Source organism: Amblyomma americanum, chromosome 5, assembly GCF_052857255.1.
Source record: "Amblyomma americanum isolate KBUSLIRL-KWMA chromosome 5, ASM5285725v1, whole genome shotgun sequence".
Taxonomy (NCBI): domain Eukaryota; kingdom Metazoa; phylum Arthropoda; class Arachnida; order Ixodida; family Ixodidae; genus Amblyomma; species Amblyomma americanum.
Genome location: NC_135501.1, coordinates 66,192,697 through 66,212,755, shown reverse-complemented (window position 1 = coordinate 66,212,755; position 20,059 = coordinate 66,192,697). Strand labels below are relative to the sequence as shown.

Sequence of the window (20,059 nt, the reverse complement as noted above, 5' to 3'; positions counted from 1 at the left end):
AAATACCGCTGTCATGTCGTGACGGCTGTCAACAATTCCAACTTAAAAAGAGGACTGAAAGTTTGAATTAAGCGGAGTTCCAATTAAGCTGAGCGTTTCAATACAGTTGATGTTGACATGATAAGTTCTGCTTGAGAAAGGGGAGGTTTGAATTAACGAGAGAACACTGCGGTATCACATCCACCCACCCCTTACCCACCTAAAAGGAAGCTGCAAGCTCTGCCTATGTGATATGAATGAATTATATAGGGTCAAGATAAAACAATTGGTGGCAGTGAGAAGGGTTTAGTATTTTTCACCCAGCAGATTAGGTAAGCAGGGTCAAAGAAGGCAGAAAGGCAAATAGGGCAGACATGTTATTACTCACATGAAAAAGAGTATCCAACGACACAAGGAAAGTCGCACTGCATGCTGCAGTCATCATTCTTTCAGCTCCCCACAAGTTCATCTGAGCGTCCAAAGAGTTGCACAATTATCACCCGAAAAGCGCAGGAAAATGAGCAAGACTAGGTTCATAGCTAAGCGCAGGGAGCTGGGCCAGTTGTTTCTGGGTATAATTATGAGACATCATTCCAGCGCACAAAAACACACAGACAAAGAGAGTAGACACCACGAATGCCAGACTTCAACTGAGGTTTATTCCACAAAACAGGCTTTTTTTATCTGCAAAGGGTTACTAGTGACCCCTGGGGCTTAAAAGTATTCCCGCGACCAGATTACAAAGTATTTAAGGCGACAGAAACCAAAACGAAGCCAAAACAAAAACATAGGCATGAGGGTATCTTGCCTCTCACAATGGATGGATGGAAGGATGGATACGGCTGAACCCTTTACACCGGGCGGTGGCTCAAGCCACCTAGCCATGTCTTGTGAAATTTTACTCCTGTCTTGCTTTTAGCCACCAATCAGATAACCTTCGCTTGGTTACTTCTAACCTCTTAAAATCCACTTTCCCTTCACTATCCCTAAACCCCAATGTCTTGCCCCGCCGCGGTGGCTCAGTGGTTAGGGCGCTCGACTACTGATCCGGAGTTCCCGGGTTCGAACCCGACCGCGGCGGCTGCGTTTTTGTGGAGGAAAAACGCTAAGGCGCCCGTGTGCTGTGCGATGTCAGTGCACGTTAAAGATCCCCAGGTGGTCGAAATTATTCCGGAGCCCTCAGCTACGGCACCTATTCTTCCTTTCTTCTTTCACTCCCTCCTATATCCCTTCCCTTACGGCGCGGTTCAGGTGTCCAAAGATATATGAGACAGATACTGCGCCATTTCCTTTCCCCAAAAAACCAATTATTATTATTATTATTATTGGGTAAGTCAGCCCCGCTGCTTTCCACTCTAGGGTGAAGCCCTTTACAGAAAAGTATTCAACACATCGACGCGCCACCACAACGCCTACCTAGTTGACCCATTAAACACATTTGCCTTAATTTGTCCGTGTGTTTATGTACGCTGGAATGATGTCTCATAATTATACCTAGGTTTGTAGCACGTGCCCTCCCTGTAATCCACAGCATCCCATACTGTGGGCAATTAACTCATACGCGAGGCAAGTGGATCAACGCGTAATGACAGGCTTTGTAAGCGTATTAAGTGATCAAAGTGTGAGGCACATATTCCGTCGCTAGCTATTCACTGCGAAAACTGCGTCAGAGCACCTTTTCAGGTGGGACGGATATTGCTGGGAAAGTGCAGAATCGACTCGACCTCAGCACGGTTAGGAAAAACAGATGTATGAAAAACATGAACGATGTTGCATGAGCTAGATATTTTGGGCGTCATGTTTTTCTGTAGGCACCGTTATTTATGACACTATCTGGTTTGCAATAGTCTTATTCGCGTGCTATTATTTTTTTTCGTCTGGGCATAATGCTCCGTGCTTTCTTTATCGTGTCCACCAGACAAACCGCTCATCGTTCCGAGCCCTGCTAACCTGCTTTGTCAGGGTGTCACCTTTAACTCTCATGCCTCCAGCCTCATATCTTCGCAAACAATATGTTGGAAACAAATACTGCTCTCGCGATATTCGAAACACTTTCAGCGCTGCCGACACGCCGAACAAATCAACACTGCTTACGTGAGGGCGCATAAACACGCTGTTGGCGCTGAGCAGCTGCTTTTCAGAGTCCACGCTCGGCGAAGAAGCCGCCGACCATCACACACTGGCAGGAGTTACGTAACTGTAGTTAATACCGGCCATATGTGCCACTCTGCCAAGCATAGCCTCTTATACAAATTGCCTTAAATACTACAGTGTGCACAAAAAGCGCGCTATCGACGCCCAGACACCACGCCGAAAGCGCGCCGAAGTAAAATGACAAAAATATAGCCCTAAGGCCCTAAGGCTCGATTGTCGCGGCTGTAGCGCCTTTTTCGACAAAACATGGCAATGCAAAACAACAAATTGAATAAAAATACCAAAAATACAGCACGGCACAACTTTGTTATTGCCTTTAGTGCACAAATCAAATTTATTTTTCGAAAAAAATTTTCTTTAGGTTCTGTCAATTACTTTCGGTTTCGGTTTTTGCTTAAGGGAGGTCTGTAATTCTCTCCTGTGCATTGTTTCACACCTTTCTGCCAAGCCAGCTCACCTTCGTGTAACACGCTCAGTTGCAACGTTTTTAGATAGGATCAGTCTCAGGTAATCCTGGAAACGAGGCTGCCAACGCTTTCGCCCGAGGTTCTCTCAACCGGGCATCGGCGGCCTCTGATCTAGGGCTCTCACGGAAGCGCATGCATTCCTTCAGTGAACTGACGCAGGCCTGCAAAGCCGAGCGCCGGCTCTACCCCCCACCACATCCCTCCCTCGACAATTATCACCAGACACTTCAGAGGCGGCTCCAGACACGCACCTTACCCTCCCCGTATAATACGCTCGCGTTATCACCAAGTCCACACAAACCCCTCCTGTACGTATACCCTCTGCCAGCACACCAAAGCCACACTCGATCACATCCTTTTCCTCTGCCTGGCGGATCCTCCCCCGCGGGGCCTGGAGCACATTACCACTTGGGGGGTTGGGAGACCCCAGCTGCTGCGTCGCGAGGACCCGGCCAAGCAAGCCATCACCACAGGCCGGGCTGCCAGCGTCATGAGCCTACGGGACATGAACGTTTGACTGCAGTGGGGCCGTGCGGGGGCCCAGGGACCTGCGTCTCTTAAACTCCCCTGTGTCCATTGAAGTTTTCGCCACCACCACCTTTCTAAAGAGCGGAGGGGGTGGGAGCGGAGTGGGCCCGCGCGATCGCCGCCCAGGCGGTGACGCTGCGGTCGCTTTGAGCTGCTGCTCCCTGCATGAGGAGCGTCAGCAGACGGCGGCTGGCGTGCGTACAAAACCGTATGCGCATCGCTTTACTTGAACGCTATCGCTTTACTTGAACAAGCTGTGGCAACTGACATTCGCATTTTATTTCTATCTGAGCATGGTAAAGCGGCGAAGGCTACTGTACAAAAAGGGAGCATAGGCCGCGAAATAAAAAACGATGACAAGACAAATAGGTCTCCATTTTTAAAAATTATTTTCCTATGTTTCAGTTGTAGAAAATTGATTTACGGCGAACTGGTCAAGATCAGCTGGCTCCAGTTATTTAAGAACACACATCTATGAGCCATTCGGACTCATTTAACGTTTTCCGATAGAGTTTTTTTCTTTTGGAGCTTTTAGTGCTGCCTTGCTTTATCCAAGTCATGAACACGCCAGAGCATGGACTTAAGGATGCACACAACAGGAATAAGCATGTGCGAAAGCTAGCACCTTATGTCCGAAGCTAGGTCTCTTTTTATCCTTTTTTATGAGAAATATTTCGCTTAAGCCCTGTTATTATTAGGCTCTTAACAATCGCGGTTTTCTTTCTCGCGGTTTTCTTTCTTGCATTGATTTTTTCTTTGCTCCCTGTTGACTTTGGCGCAGGCTTATTAACTTGTTGGGTGCTGACACGAACACTTTTACACCAGCTATTGCGCCTACCTTTTTGAGACTGTGGGAAATGCCATTAATGTAAGGAATGACCGCGTACGGCTCCCTTTCTTCTGATGTGGTTGTGACATATTTTCTGCCTCTAAGTGCTTGCAGAATCCCTTCTGCGACACTGGATAGCAGTCTCGTCGGGCAACCTGCTGATTTCAGCCGACGGTTCTGGGTGTCAAAACTGCTTTGAACTTCATGATGACAGGATGTCGTCAATGCGGCTCTCATTGCTGTTTCTTTCTATACCCCCGCTTGATGATCTTGGAGTGCGCAGGTGTGTCGGCGAGCAGACCCTTCTAGCTTCGTGGTCCGCACCGCTAGCATATGTGAGCGCGAAGAAAAGTTCGCGTCAAGTCAAGAAATCGCATAACGCTGTTTTCTGGGAGTTCTCGTTATTTCCAGTCCTAGTTCTTCTAGTCCTTAGCAAAAAGCAGCAATGAGAGCCGCATTGACGAGATCATGTCATCACGAAGCTCAAGGCAGTATTGACGCCCAGAACAGTCGGCTGAAAGAAGCAGGTTACCCGACGAGACTGCTATCTAGTGTCGAAGAAGGGATTCTGCAAGCACTTAGAAGCAGAAAATATGTTACAACCACATCAGAAGAAAGGAAGCCGTACGCGGTCATTAATGGCATTTCCCACTGTCTCAAAAAGGTAGGCGCAAGAGCTGGTGTAAAAGTGCTCATGTCAGCACCCAACAAGTTAAGGAGCCTGTGCGCCAAAGTCAACAGCGAGCAAAGAAAAAATAAATGCAAGAAAAAGTACCCGAAAAAAAAAACATGTCAAATGTGTGAAAGCGGGGTTTATGAAATACCTGGGTCAAGCGGACGCACCAACATTGGTCAAACAAGGCGCTGTTTGAATGAACGGTTTCGAGAGCACAAAAGATCCCTAAAGAGCGCCATCAGCAGTGAATTAGCACAACATTGCAGAGAGCATGAATGTGACCTGCAGATTAGCAACACAATGGTCATCACGTCATATATTGATCAATGGACCAGGGAGATTGAAGAAGCCTTAAACATCCGACAAAAGAACGACGCATGCGTCAGCATACTTTCGATAGTGTTTCGTGACAGCGAAATTGATTATCTACGTGCGTTGCCCTAATCTTTTACCACGTGTACATCTTATGCGTTTGTCATGCTTCGGTCCTTTCCTTATTGCGCGAGCGAGATGTATATATTCGACGAACGTGCATTAAAAATCTTGTTGTTAGTCAGCGTCGATTCCCGCCTCTCTTTGTTTCGTGCGGCGCTGCTCCCGCCACAAGAACATGAAATGTGCTAGAATGTTACACACAAAGGACGTATGAATTCAAAAAGTCGCCCGATCCCGCCCATATAACAGGAAAAAACAGCGCAATAGAGATGTAATTTCAGTTTATTAGATGTGCTCTTTGCATTTAAATGAATACAAACAGGAGACGCATATGTACGCACAATTTAACACACAATGTACGTAGCACTACGGCACCAGCATATAATAATAGCCTAATTTTTCTACAGCTCTGAGAAATCTGAAAAAAATGAAGCAATAAAAACATAATACAAGCTGAGTTGATGCACCTTAACCAAACATTCTGAAGGGTACAAAAGCATATATGCACACGCAAAACCAAACACATGTAAAGAGCAACCAGGGTGCCAAAAGAAAAGACGAGATGGGCGTACGATACAGATACGCGGTTTCAGGTCACGGATATTCTGCAGGTTGAAATCTCCCTCTCACTTTGCCTTTCGCACGAGCCTCGCAGTAAGCTTCAGAGTGTCATCAAAACAGGAAAAAAAAAATTAATTCAACTAGGCTAAAATAAAAAAAGACCAAAAACCAACCTACCCTGACGACGTTGCCAACGGAAACCCGGGGATGAAATCAAATGCTGCAACAGCTGCAACTATATATATGAATTCAACGCAGCCTTCTGTCCTGCGCCTTCTGCAAGATCTGCCGCGCTCTGGGGCTTGCGCGCGAGCGGCTAGGGGCTGCGCGAATACGTGTGCGCAAGATGGCTTTCGTCCAGCGAGGAAGCCGGGCGAGCGACGGGAAGTCATTACTGAGCTTCTGCTAGACAGCGGCGCAACGAGGACCGGTGGTAGTTGGAGATGCCTGCAGGGACCACCGCACCGTGTTGAAGTTGGAAACACTATACTAGACGGACACGTTGGAGACCCCGGCGGGGCGATGAAAAGGCAGACAGCCGTCGCCTGCCTGCCTGCAGCATGGAGCCGACGGCCCACGAAAGAGATGCGGGGTGAAATGTGCTTCCTTCGGCTGTTCGAACGAAACTGTTTGATCTATCAAAACGGCGAGTGCAAGAGCAAAACCTTCTCTCCCCGCAGCTTTTGGCGCGAGGGAGAGAGAAAAAGGAGCAAGGAGTCAATTTGTATTTTTTGTTGAAAAGCATTGGTCCCAAAAACGTTCTCCCCAGTGACCTTTATGGGACCAAAATGCTATGATTTGTTTTTGTTTCTGCTTAACACCCTCGAGAAAACGTTTCTAGACCACTAATGGGCGCACTGCACTTTTGCTGTTTCTGTGTCCTGTCTCTACGGCCTGGAAACGTTCGATAAATGTTGTACTGGGACTGGGACATTCCATCCTTTCTAGCCGCCGCAGTGGCTGAGTGATTACGGCGCTTGGCTGCTGGCCCGAAAGACGCGGGTTCGATCCCGGATGAAAGCTGTAACCGCTTTGAAATTCTACTCAGAAAACAAACGTGACCTGACAAGTGGGGGCTCGTCCTGCCGATCGAGCCATGGCATCGACCGATGATTTCCGTCCGCCGCCTTCCCTGGTTCAGCAGCAGCTGGCTACAGCAAATGGAAGCGCGCTGCAGCGCGAAAAATTCGTAACGCAGTTCCGAAAACTGCTTCTGACAACGCCGCTCTAACCCAACACAGCCAGGCTGACGTGAACGGCCGCTGCGGTTACATCTAACGCCGACCCGGCTAGGCATAACGCCGACCCAGGTTTCCGAGGTTCTTCGTTACGCTCCCACCCACGGTTCACAGGGTACGACGACACCAGGACGCCGCAGAATATCCAGGTGCAATATGTGGAATACTGTGAGATTAGTGGCGCGCCACCAGAGCGCGCCACTAATCTGGCGCGCCACCAGAGCGCGCCACTAATCTCACAGTATTCCACGTAGAACGCCGCCTATGACGGCTCCGCCAAACAATGGTGGCGCTTCACCGGTGGCTACACCGAATGGTAGCTGTTTTCGTCGTACTTGCCGCATTCAGCTCACGGCCGAAAATTTGAAGTGATTTATCCACGTGATTGCGGAATTCTACGACCGCATCGGCGTGCCCGTTTCCGACGCGGAGAAGGTTAACCGCCTTCGGCGTCAAATGCGCCCGACATAACAAGACCTTACACCGAATATGGAATCCGCAAACGTGAAGGAAATGGCGAAAGCTGCGGGTCCAATTATGGAACGTGCGTGGCCCCGCCTGCGCAACATGCCTCCGCCTCAGCCGACCAGCGCAGCAGCGGCTGACCTCGCTTTCGCCGACTGCTCCCCAACGCAGTCGTCGCAACACAGCTTGCCCACGGCAATGTCCTCGATCCAGTCGAAGCTGTCCATTCGAGAATGGCCCCTCCAACCGGCAGCCGTGCTCGCTTCAAGTGATCGGCCCGTTCCTCTCTCGCCAGTGTTGCGCCCGAACACCCAAGCATGGCACCCGCCACCAGCACCACGCACAGACACGACAGGCATTACTAACGGCACAGCTACATCCTTCGAGCGGCGACGACGAGGAGAAGCAGCTCCACACCACTCGCACATTCAGGCAAGGCCCCAAGCTTGGAGTTACGCAGGCAGAAACCGCACCACAGAATGCCAGCGTTGCGGAGGCGTGGGAAACATTGCACATGACTGTGCCAGCAGCAGGCCACATCGCCGTCTCCGTTGTTTTCGCTGCAACCAGCCGGAACACCTGCAAGCTCAGTGCTCGGGAAATCGTCAAGTATAGCGGTTGACCCAGCAAACGGCTACGCTGCTTCACAGCCGGTGGCAAGGAACCGCTCCTCGAGCTTCTTATCGGAGACCGTGTGTGTTCTATACGCTCTTGGACTCGGGCGCAAGTGCCAATTTGATGGGAGAGTGTGCCTTTGAAGTAGCGCGCGGCCAAGGAGCAAGTGTTCGCGAAGAGAAGCGTGCCCTACGGCTGGCCAACGGTTGGTTGGAGTCATCATTTTCAGTGTGTCGCCGATTTCCATGGCAAGGCGGCTCAACAAAGCTACAATTCCTGCTGCTACCCAGCCTCCGCCACGAGGTAGTGCTTGGAAGACACTTTCTAGAAATGGCTTGTGTTTCCTTGCACAGGGGCCTCAGTGGGTGGACATTACACGACAGATCTCTCGAACTGATCAAATTTTGCAAGCGAACAAAGGTCCCTAACCACCCTGAAGTGACTTGGAAGACACTTTCTAGAAATGGCTCGTGTTTCTTTGCACACGGGCCTCAGTGGGTGGACATTACACGACAGGCCTCTCGAACTGATCAAATTTTGCAAGCGAAAAAACGTCCCTAACCCCCCTGAAGTGGTACCAAGATATCTGCCAGCCATATCTCCCAAGCCTGAAGCTGTAGCTCTTGCCAGTGGATATCTTGAAGATGATGATTATGTTGAGACCGCTGTACAAGCTCTGTTTTTGCTGCTGACACTAGTACCCGCACCCCAGTGTTGTACATTAGCCAGCTAAACCTGCCAAATCTAAGTGAAGATGCCAGCATACAATTAAAAACGTTTTGAGTGCATATAACCATGTATTCATTATACAGCCAGGTTGCACTTCATTCCTGGTTCGCAGAATTGATAAAAGCTCTATATAACTCACCAGTTCAGTGTAAGCTATGCCCAGTCAAGAGGGATTCTAGACAAATGCATTCAAGACCTCCTCGATCAAGACCTCATTGAACTCTGCACAAGCTCACGAGCCAGTGCCCCGGTCCAAGTAAAGAAAAAAAGCAGGGCATACCGTCTGGCAGTTGAATATAGACAGTTAAGTGCCAGGACAAAGATACTAGTATACCCTGCGCCTCGCACTGACTGGGTGCTTGCATAGCTGGGACGTGCCAAGTGGTTTTCCAGTCTCGACCTTGCACATGGATTTTTAAAGTGCCTGTAGCTCCTAAGAACATACTACAAGACGGCTTTGCTAAGCCACAAAGGCATGTTCAAGTTTAAAAGAATGTCTTTCGGTGTAGCTGGACAAGCAGCATTCCAATCCTTGAAGGACAAATTGCTGGAAGACATCAAGCGCACACTGCATGGCGTTCTTGGATATTCTCATTTACTCCGGCCCATTTGAGGGACACCTGGAGCACATAGCAGAGGTGCTGCACAGGATCGACAAAGCTGGCCTCTCAGTGAATCCAAAGAAAGTTTCTTTCTGCAAGCAGGGCATAAATTTTCTAGGACACATCAAAACACCTGGTGAATACAGACCTGACCAGGAAAAAGTAGAGGCTGTTTCACAGTTTCCCGAGCCTCTCACAGTCAAAGAACTCCAGATGCTCGTTGGTCTTGTTGGATACTACAAACATTTTATCCCTTCCTTCTCGAACAAGGCAAAACACCTCACGATGCTGCTAAAAACGATAAAGACTAGATTTGGGCCAGGGAGCAGCAGGCAGCATTTGAGCTGCTCAAGACGACACTGGCCGGCAAGGTGGTTATTGCTCTATAAGACCTCAACAGACCATTTGTCATTGAAACTGATGCTAGTGGCATAGCCATAGCAGCAGTCTTATTGCAAGAAGTGGATGCCCTACTGAAACCGGTCGCATTTATAAGCAGGACCCTGACTGCTGCTGAAGAAAACTACTAGAAAACTACACGGTTAGGGAATGTGAATGTTTGGCAGTTGTGTGGGCTATCGAAAAGTTCAGGACATACATTGATTTACATCCATCGGGGCTCACTGTGACCATGTGTCACTTGCGTGGATGCTGACCACAGAACACACATCGGGCCGGGTCGGCGTTGGGTTCCGCGGCTACACGGCCTCAAATGCACGACCAAGCATAGCAGAGGCCATACTAACATCCCAGCATATGCTTTAAGCCGATTTCTCGCTGGCCATCCGGAACCCGCACCATCAAGCTTGGTGGAGGAACGGTTCCCAATAGATCTCGAAGAACCTCAGCAAACCATCATTCTGTTTGCAGACGCTACACCAGGTGACTTGACTGGCACACCCCTTAAATGACAGTGCTAAATTTGCACAACTCAGAGACGTTTTGTTGCACAGGACCTTGAGGCAGGCGTACTCCCTAGCAACCCTAAACAAGACAAAACGGTCCAAGATTTCGGCACTGAAAAATGCATAGCAGAACAGGGTGTATTACTGCGCACACGGGCAGAGCAAGCCGTACAGTGGCTTTTCCTTCATCTGAGGGGCCTGGTGCTGCAGACGGAGCATGACCATCCTTTCAGCGGACATGCCGGGTTTCTCAAAACCCTAAGTCGTGCTCAGAGCCATTTCACATAGCTGGGAATTTAGTCTGACATATCGCATATATGCAGGGCTGCCAGGTGTGCCAGGCATTCGAATCGCGTCGTCAGAAGCCGAAAGGCCACATTGACAGTTTGAACCTTTAGTATCTGGACGTATGCAACAACTCAGTGTGGATCTCGTCGGTCCACTGCCTAGAACTTCACGGCAGCACAAGTACGTCTGGACACTTTCACCAAGTTCTTGAGGTCTTTTCTTTGCGCGCACCAACTTCGACGACCATCATTGACAAGATGGTCGAAGTATTCTGCTGGCATGGTGTACCTTGTTCTATATCAAGTGAGAATGGCAAGTCTTTTGTCAGCGAATTTTGGAAATGACTGCTGCAACACTGTGGCATACAAAAGAGGCACGCAGTTCCCTACAGACCTTGTGGACAGCCTGTAGTACTCCATAATGCAACAGTTAAGCAAACCATCATGAACTACTGCTCCTCGCACCACGATTGGGACAAGCGACTTCCGGAGGTGGCTTTCGCGATGCGGACGTCAGAGAGTGTAGTAACAGGTTTTACGCCCTCATGCATGTGTTATGGGCGTAAACTGCGCACACCATAGTCTACTAGGCATCAAAAGACGAGTTGTTTTCTTCATCGGCTCCCCATACACTAGAGCTCGACCTCTATTTGCAGGATGTCATAGATATGTCCAGGGAGCATCAAGCATTGGTAAATGTTGTGGGGAATCAGCCCCGCAGTTTCCCCTTGTGATGCAGCCGCAGCCTCGCCTCCAGGAGGGGCACATTCCCTGGTTAGTTACCTCAACTAGCAAGAGAGAGCTCCAGCGTCGCGAATCGCACTGTATTTGTCGCACTGTGCTAGCGCTGCTGCAGCCAAGAAAAGTTATTCCTCTGAATTTTGAAGAAATCAAGATGATTTTTACTTATAGCTTTTTTAAGCACTTTGTGTCATACTTCGTCTAATTTAGTGTTTTCTCTTGTCGAACCTCGTCGAGACTGGAGAAAAACTTGCTGCGCGGCACGACCTGCGACCGGGGGAGGAAAGCGCAAGCCTTCCTTGACAGTTGACAGCCATGCGGTGCGGACGCTTGTTTTCTAGTTGCGGTCACAGATGGCGCTGTAATCTCAGGGTAGTATAAACGGAGAACTAAAACTCGGAGGAATTGAATACTCGGAGAACTTCAGAACGGGTTCAGATGTGGTAGGCGCTTGATGATTGCCTGTTCGTGCTTACCCAGTGCATAGAAATAGCTAAGCCGGAAAACAGACCTCTGTATTTAGCCTTCCAGGACATAAGCGGTGCAAACGACAACGTGAACAGGGAACTCCTGTGGAACATATTAAAAGATGAAGGTATCGGACATGACGTAATTGATTTTCTACAGGAAATATATCGAGAAAATAAAGTTGAAATATCATGGAAAGGAATTAAGAGTACGGCAATTGTCGAGGTACACAAAGGATTAAGGCAAGGTAATCCTCTATCACCGCTGCTGTTCATGCTTTATATGATAAGTATGGAAAGAACGCTAGAAGGAAGCAATCTAGGATATGATCTGTCATACAGGTTAGGCGGAAAGGTTGTTGAGCAACGACTACCAGGTTTAATGTATGCCCACGATATTGTACTGTCAGCAGATAGCCAGGAAGATTGGCAAACTCTAGTTAACTGCTGTAGAGACGAAGGAGACAGTCTGGGTTTCAGTTTTAGCGCAGCTAAGTCCGGAATGATGATTTTCAACGATAGAACTGATCAGGAGCTTACAATACAAAGCCATTAAATACCCCGAGTGGCCGAATACAAATAACTCGGGGTATGGGTAAACAAAGGGCAGATTTGCACGGAAAAGCACGAACAGTGCCCCGCCGCGGTGGCTCAGTGGTTAGGGCGCTCGACTACTGATCCGGAGTTCCCGGGTTCGAACCCGACCGCGGCGGCTGCGTTTTTATGGAGGAAAAACGCTAAGGCGCCCGTGTGCTGTGCGATGTCAGTGCACGTTAAAGATCCCCAGGTGGTCGAAATTATTCCGGAGCCCTCCACTACGGCACCTCTCTCTTCCTTTCTTCTGTCACTCCCTCCTTTACCCTTTCCTTACGGCGCGGTTCAGGTGTCCAACGATATATGAGACAGATACTGCGCCATTTCCTTTCCCTCCAAAACCAATTATATACTCTCATAGCAAAAAGGGCGAAGAGATGCCGTGATAATGAAACATAGGGCATTGTGGGGGTACAACAGGTATGAAGTACTGAGAGGTATTTGGAAAGGAATAATGGTGCCGGGGCTTATTTTCGGGAATGCGATTCTGTGCTTAAGGGCAAAAGTTCAGTCGAGATTAGAAGTAAATCAGAGAGCTGTTGGAAGATTAGCATTAGGTGCCCACGGGAAAACCACAAACAAGGCAATACAAGGGGTTATGGGCTGGACAACGTTCGAAGCACGGGAAGCTCAGAGTAAAGTACTACACGAAGAACGCCTGAGGAAATTGGACGATAACAGGTGAGCAGCTAAGGTATTTAAATCCCTATACAGAAAGTGAGCAGACGCACAATGGCGGAGACGAACAAGAAAGCTGACCAGTAAGTATGCTAGACACGATGCCGGAGAAAGAGCACTAAACGACAAGTTAAAAACGCGGAAGGTAAAAATTGGATAAATTAAATGAAAAAGAACCATAGTGTAGAACTATATCGATATTGAAAACAGCAGATCAGGAAGGAATCGTTTTATGACAATTCAAGAGGCAGTGACTGTCACAAAGTTGATGCCTGCCCTGTCCAGCTTTGACCTTTGTTTCCCAGAAACATGTCGCGGAGGGGCGTCGACGACTTTTTCCCCCTCCCCGCGGGAGAACGGCATTCTCACCATATACTCCCCCCTCCTAGCATTGTTGCCATACAGGTGGTAAGCGCTTGCACGTGTTGGGAACAGCAGAAGCGGATTGAATGCCCCGGCACTGTTCACGGCCCCCAATGACTCCTCGTGGGATTAAGGCATTGTGCCGAATTCTTTCGACATTCCTTCATGTGTTCTTTTTTCTTTTTGGGAGCTGCATTCCTCTGTGCGTGGCTCCTGAAGAGTCTTTTTTTCCCCTGCGTTGTTTTTTCTCTTTTTTTACTCATTCTTTGCCATACGAAGGGGGCGACGGGAACGCCGTGCGCTGGCAGTTGGTCTAGAGATTTCGGTGCGTGCGGTCGTGAGTGAGGTCAGCCAGGGAAGTGGTCGGCAAGGAGCCTAGGCGGAGATCTGACACGTAGAGCGCGGCGACGGTGGTCCTGGAGACGCGAGGCCCAAGTTCGACCGTATCCGCAAGCCCCCATCAGCCCCGCGACGAGCAACCGCAGCCCGACGCTCCCTGCGACCGGACCTTGCCACTCCGCAGCTAAGCCATCGTTTCTCACCACTCACTTCAACTCTTTTATCTTTGTATTTTTGCTTTCTGTGTTTCCCGTTGTAATCCTTTGTACTGTATTTCCATCTCGTAACATTTTTGTATAGCAATCGCCCTGATGTTTCTTTCTTTGTGTTAATTGTTGTGTTAACGTGTTCAATTGGTGCTTGTGTTATTTGCGTCACGTCAGTGTACGGCGCTACCTTGTCGGGCATATTGTAATACTTGGTTGTTGTTTGCCTAATTAAATTAATTCGCTACGGAACTTGCCTACGCCTCATGCCTCCGGTCAACGACTAATCAGGCGTGGCCCCTATCGCCGGTCAGCAGTCGAATCACAATCTTTCGCACGCGGGGTGGAGAAGTTTGTCGCTCCTCCCCCTCCGAACTTACGGAGAGTGCAGTGGTGGGCAGGTTGGCCCGATTAATTGTAACTTCGGCGCCAACCAACACCACAGCCGCCCACGATATCTTGACAAACTGGCGTCCGCGACAGGACTTGCTGACCACGATTGGCCGTAACCGCGAGGCATAGCGTTCAAGTAATATCTCACGTACTGTCAGAACTGAGAACAAAGAACCGTTGGTGCAATGGCAGAGTTAGAAAAAATAATTGCTCTCGGGAAGCAGCTAGGCTTTGAGGGGGTCGCCCTCCAGGAATTCCTCAGAGATGAGCGCGCGAAACAGGCGAGCGCATGAAAGAAGAGCAGCGGCTGTTCGAGGAGGAAGAAAGGGACAAGGCGCGCTCCGCTCGTCGAATGCTCGAACTGAACACTGAACTACAAATTCTCCACGCGAGAGGCGAGGGTGGCGGGAGCGCTGGTTCAGATTCCGCTTCGGTTCAAAGCGAACCTACATCGCGTTTCACGGTCGTCAGTCCACATAAGCTAATGGGGCCGTTTAACGATAAAACGGACGACTTGGATGCTTACCTGACACGGTTCGAACGAGTCGCACAGGCGCAGAAGTGGCCGCGAGACCAGTGGGCTACTGCCCTTAGCACGTGCCTTGAGGGAGAGGCGTTGAGCGTTTTTGGCCGCATGCCGGGAGCGGATGCGGTAGACTATGACAAGGTCAAGCGAGCTCTTCTACTTCGTTTCCGCTTGACGGAGGAGGGATTTCGACAGAAGTTCCGGACAGAAGCCCCCCACGAGCACGAGACCCCGTCCCAGTTCTTCTCCCGATTAGAGAATTACTGGGAGCGGTGGGTACAGCTCTCTTCGTGCGATCAGACCTACGAGGGTATCAAGAGCCTCCTTTTGAGGCAGCAGTTACTAAAGAACTGCACGCCGTCGATGGCTACCTTCCTGAAGGAGAAAACGGCGGGCGATCAGAATGTGCTGCTACAAAAGGCAGACAACTATGTCACTGCTAGGGGGTCCACATACTTTGGCCGGCGTGAACTGAAACATGAGGACCGGCCCGTAGACAAGTCCTCCGACGCTGGCCGCAAGGGCCACCAGGGAAAACCGCCATCTGCGGCAGTATCATCCACACCACGCTGCTACATTTGCGCGCGACCGGGGCACGTCGCGGCGCATTGCAAGGAGAGCCGGAGAAATCCTGAGCAGGGCAACCGGGCACGCCCTGGAGCAAAGGACGTGTCGGCCTGCATTCAAAACGGCTATCTAGAGCTGAAAGATGGCCAGTTCCTGCCAGTGGTGAACCTCGGCAGGGCCCAAGAGTCCGGGGTCCTTCCCGTCGTTGAAGGCCTCATTGCTGGGCAGAGGATAAAGGTGTTGAGAGACACGGGGTGTAACATTGTTATTGTCAACCGAGACCTTGTAACAAAGTCCCAACTTACTGGCCGACACCGAGCCGTTTATCTGGTGGACCACTCCGTCAAAACGCTACCCGAGGCACGAATTCAAGTTGACACACCTCACTATAGGGGAGAGGTGCTGGCCGGATGTATGGAATCGCCACTGTTCGATCCAATTCTCGGGAATATCGATGGCGCCAGGCATCCGTCCGAGCCCGACGCGACTTGGAGGGGAATAGCCCTGAGTATCGAAGGGGCCGAAGCGGATGCATCGGATCCCGTACAGGGACAGCCAAGTACCCCGGACGAGCCCGCACCCGCGGCGGCCGACCACCCGTCAACAGTCCAGGCAGCAATCGTCGGAGACGTTCCGCAAGTTACGAGCACCAACCGCGATGGCAGAAGTTACCCCGACGCAGATTAGCCGAGACCAACAAGCGGACGGGACCCTCCGGCGTTGTTTTCAGATGCAGAGGGAAGAAGGAAAGGTCCGGTGCAAGGGAGGGGGCTCGTAGACCTTTCTGCTAAGAGATGACATGCTCTATCACCAGTTCCTACCAGAGTCAGGCTCGGGTACTTTACAGCTGGTTGTCCCCTTTCAGCACGGAAACAAGGTTCTCCGCCTCGCGCACTGCGGACTGATTGCAGGTCATTTGGGGCACAAAAAGACTTGTGACCGCATTCTGGCTGATTTCTTCTGGCCCGGCGTGCATGGTGACGCTAGTCGGTTTGTGGCGTCGTGCGACAGCTGCCAGAAGACAGCCCCACGGGGATCAGTCAAAAAGGTGCCCCTTGAGAAAATGCCTCTGGTTGACACGCCGTTTCGCCGGGTGGCTATCGATATTATTGGGCCCCTCAAGCCCACAACTCGGAAGGGGAATCGCTACATCATGACGTTAGTCGACTATGCGACCCGGTTCCCAGAGGCCGTCGCCCTGCCCATCATCGAGACCGAGCGGGTGACCGAGGCTCTCTTACAAATTTTCGCCCGAGTGGGTGTTCCGGAGATGTTGAGCGACCGAGGGTCGAATTTCACCTCGGAACTCAGGGCAGAAGTGAGCCGTCTGCTGTCTCTTCGCCTGCAGACCACCTCGCCCTACCACCCGATGGCCAACGGCATCGTGGAAAGGCACAACGGGACGCTAAAGAAGATGCTCCGCCGCATGTGCACAGAACAGCCCAATTAGTAGGATCGGTTTATCGAGCCGCTTTTGTTCGCCTACAGGGAGGTTCCCCAGGCAAGCACTGTGTTCCCCCCGTTCGAGCTTTTGTACGGGCGGAACGTGCGAGGCCCCCTCACTATACTGAAGGAATTGTGGACGGGGGACAAACTGGAAGAGGAGACCAAGACAGCCTACCAGTATGTGATTGACCTGCGAGAGAGGCTTGAAACGACCTGTCAGATGGCGCATGAGGCTCTAGAAGAGGCAGGTGAGCGATACAAGCGGTATTACGACCGCGGGTCTAAATCGAGGGCATTACAGGTTGGAGACCAGGTGCTCTTACTGCTCCCCACCGAGCACAATAAGCTCACGATGAAATGGAAGGGCCCCCATGTGGTTAAAGGAAAAAAGGGAGAAGTCGACTACGTGGCAGACGTTGAGGGCAACCTAAAAACATTCCATGTCAATATGCTGAAGAAATACTTCAGCCGGGTCCCTGAAACCGACTCTCGCGTGCCGGTGGTTGCGGCGGTAGCCTCCAATATAGACGATGGGGCGCTGGTGTGGCCTCTCGGGGAACATACCGACCACCGCGATGTCGCAGCGTCCGAGAAACTGACCCTACCACAGGCACAGGAGCTGCGGTCCCTCATTTCTCGACATAAGGAGCTGTTTTCCGATCGGCCCGGATACACCACGTGGGCCGTGTGCAACTTGACCACTACCACCAACAAGCCCCTCGAGGTCAAGCAGTACCCGCTTCCCTTCGCAGTGCGTCAGGAAGTTGAGAGGGAGGTTGCCGCGATGCTGCGGATGGGCGTGATCGAGAAGTCATGCTCACCGTATAATGCCCCAACAGTCCTGATAAAGAAGCCCGACGGTTCGAGCCGCTTTTGCGTAGATTTCAGGAGATTAAATGAGGTACTGGTCGCCGACGCCGAACCGATCCCCCGCGCCGACTGCCTCATCGCGGAGGTTGGAGGCAAAAAGTTCTTCTCTAAGATGGACCTCGCGAAGGACTATTGGCAGGTCCCCCTGGACGATCACTCAAGAGAAAAGATGGCGTTTTCGGCTCCCAGTGGTCTTTACCAATTCAAGAACATGCCTTTCGGCATCAAGACCGCCCCAGCCATCTTTGCTAAACTGATGAGGAAGCTCCTAGACGGGATAGACAACGTCTATCATTACTACGACGACCTGCTCGTAGCGACCGAGTCGTGGGAGGACCATGTCAAGGCACTGGAGCAGGTTCTCACGCGAATCCGGGAAGCCGGGATGACCATACACCCGAAGAAATGCGAACTCGGCGTCGATCAACTGTGTTTTCTCGGTCACACGATTGGAAAGGGGACCCTTGGCCCGATGGAATCAACACTGGACAGGATCCGCCAAGCCCCACGACCGATAACCAAACGTCAAGTACGAGCCTTTTTGGGCCTAGCGGGATACTATCGTGAATTCATCCCGAGTTACGCAACTGTTGCCGCACCTCTGACAGACCTGACCAAAAAACTCGCACCAAACAGCGTTAGGTGGGGGGATAACGAAGAACAAGCCTTTAACAGCCTGAAACAACTGCTCTCAGAGGCCCCCATCCTACAGGTTGCGGATTTCAGCAAGCCATTTGTACTCCGTACCGACGCCTCAGATCAAGGGGTTGGGGCAGTACTGTTCCAGGAAAAGGACGGACTTCTGCATCCCGTCGCGTACGCGAGTCGCAAGCTACTTCCCAGAGAGAAGGCGTACGCAGCAGTTGAGAAGGAGTGCTTGGCCATTGTATGGGCTATCAAGCGCTTCAATTTCAACCTCTACGGCAAACTATTCACCGTCCAGACAGATCATCAGCCACTGAAATATCTGAACGAGGCTCAGTTTATGAATTCACGGCTGCTTCGCTGGGCGCTGCTCCTACAGGAGTACGACTTCGGGGTCGAGAGCATTAAGAGAAAAGATAACGTCGGCGCAGACTACCTCACCCGGGTGTGTGAATAGCCATGGGGTGAACTAAACGCGCTGCGACGGCCCAGTTTCACCCTTAGCTAGAAATTGCTTTTTATTGTTATTTTGTGCATTGTTGGTAGTGTTTTGAAATGTTATGCAGCGCAAGATGTTTGCGTGTGGTCGTGTTTCAGTGTTGGACTGTTACGACCGAATGTGCAGTGTCGAACTGTTTTGACTAACTGGGACGTGACTGCGTGAGGTGTGGCAGTGCGTGAGGCGTGTGTCGGTGCGCTATCCTGCGAGCCTTCGTGGAAAACTGGTGATACGACGAGGTGGTGCGCGCTGGTGACAGTGATGTGCGCGTCTTTCATCTGAGGTGGCTTGTCCGCCAGGAGCGTGTGTGCATGCACGAAATTTGTGTTTTGTTTGTGAATGTTATTGAGAATATCATTCTTTTCGTGGGGGTTGTGTCACAAAGTTCATGCCTGCCCTGTCCAGCTTTGACCTTTGTTTACCAGAAACATGTCGCGGAGCGGCGTCGACGACTTTTCCCCCTCCCCCGCGGGGGAACGGCATTCTCACCATAGCGCTGGAGGGGTCACTCAAAACTACTCCCCCCCTCCCTCCTAGCATTGTTGCCATACAGGTGGCAAGCGCTTGCACGTGTTGGGAAGAGCAGAAGCGGATTGAATGCCCCGGCACTGTTCGCGGCCCCCAATGACTCCTCGTGGGATTAAGGCATTGTGCCGAATTCTTTCGACATTCCTTCATGTGTTTTTTTTTTCTTTTTGGGAGCTGCATTTCTCTGTACGTGGCTCCTGAAGAGTCTTTTCTTTCCCTGCGTTGTTTTTTCTCTTTTTTTACTCATTCTTTGCCATACGAAGGGGGCGACGGGAACGCCGTGGGCTGGCAGTTGGGCTGGAGATTTCGGTGCGTGCGGTCGTGAGTGAGGTCAGCCAGGGAAGTGGTCGGCAAGGAGCCTAGGCGGAGATCTGACGCATAGAGCGCGGCGACGGTGGTCCCGGAGACGCGAGGCCCAAGTTCGCCCGTATCCGCAAGCCCCCATCAACCCCGCGACGAGCAACCGCAGCCCGACGCTCCCTGCGACCGGACCTTGCCACTCCGCAGCTAAGCCATCGTTTCTCACCACTCACTTCAACTCTTTTATCTTTGTATTTTTGCTTTCTGTGTTTCCCGTTGTAATCCTTTGTACTGTATTTCCGTCTCGTAACATTTTGTATAGCAATCGCCCTGATGTTTCTTTGTGTTAATTGTTGTGTTAACGTGTTCAATTGGTGCTTGTGTTATTTGCGTCACGTCAGTGTACGGCGCTACCTTGTCGGGCATA

At 50.8% G+C, this 20,059-nt stretch overlaps 1 protein-coding gene across 19 annotated transcripts in view; it reads right to left on the bottom strand.

Annotated features, from left to right (window-relative positions):
- The window catches only part of LOC144132515 (uncharacterized), a 71,429-nt gene extending 69,077 nt beyond the window's left edge, over positions 1-2,352 (bottom strand). For 16 of the 19 annotated variants that reach the window (XR_013314837.1, XR_013314836.1, XM_077664979.1 and 13 more), the window contains exons 1-2: positions 2,074-2,328; positions 368-448 (exon numbers count right to left, since the gene is read on the bottom strand). Coding sequence is in view for 15 of the 19 variants with exons in the window: in XM_077664979.1 (XP_077521105.1) it covers positions 368-448; positions 2,074-2,085 (93 nt within the window). In the remaining 4 variants the exon portion in view is untranslated. Of the gene's footprint in view, positions 1-367; positions 449-2,073 lie in introns of all 19 variants that reach the window. The other 3 variants (XR_013314839.1, XR_013314838.1, XM_077664980.1) reach the window with 2 other exon arrangements.
- Between the last annotated feature and the right edge of the window lie 17,707 nt (positions 2,353-20,059).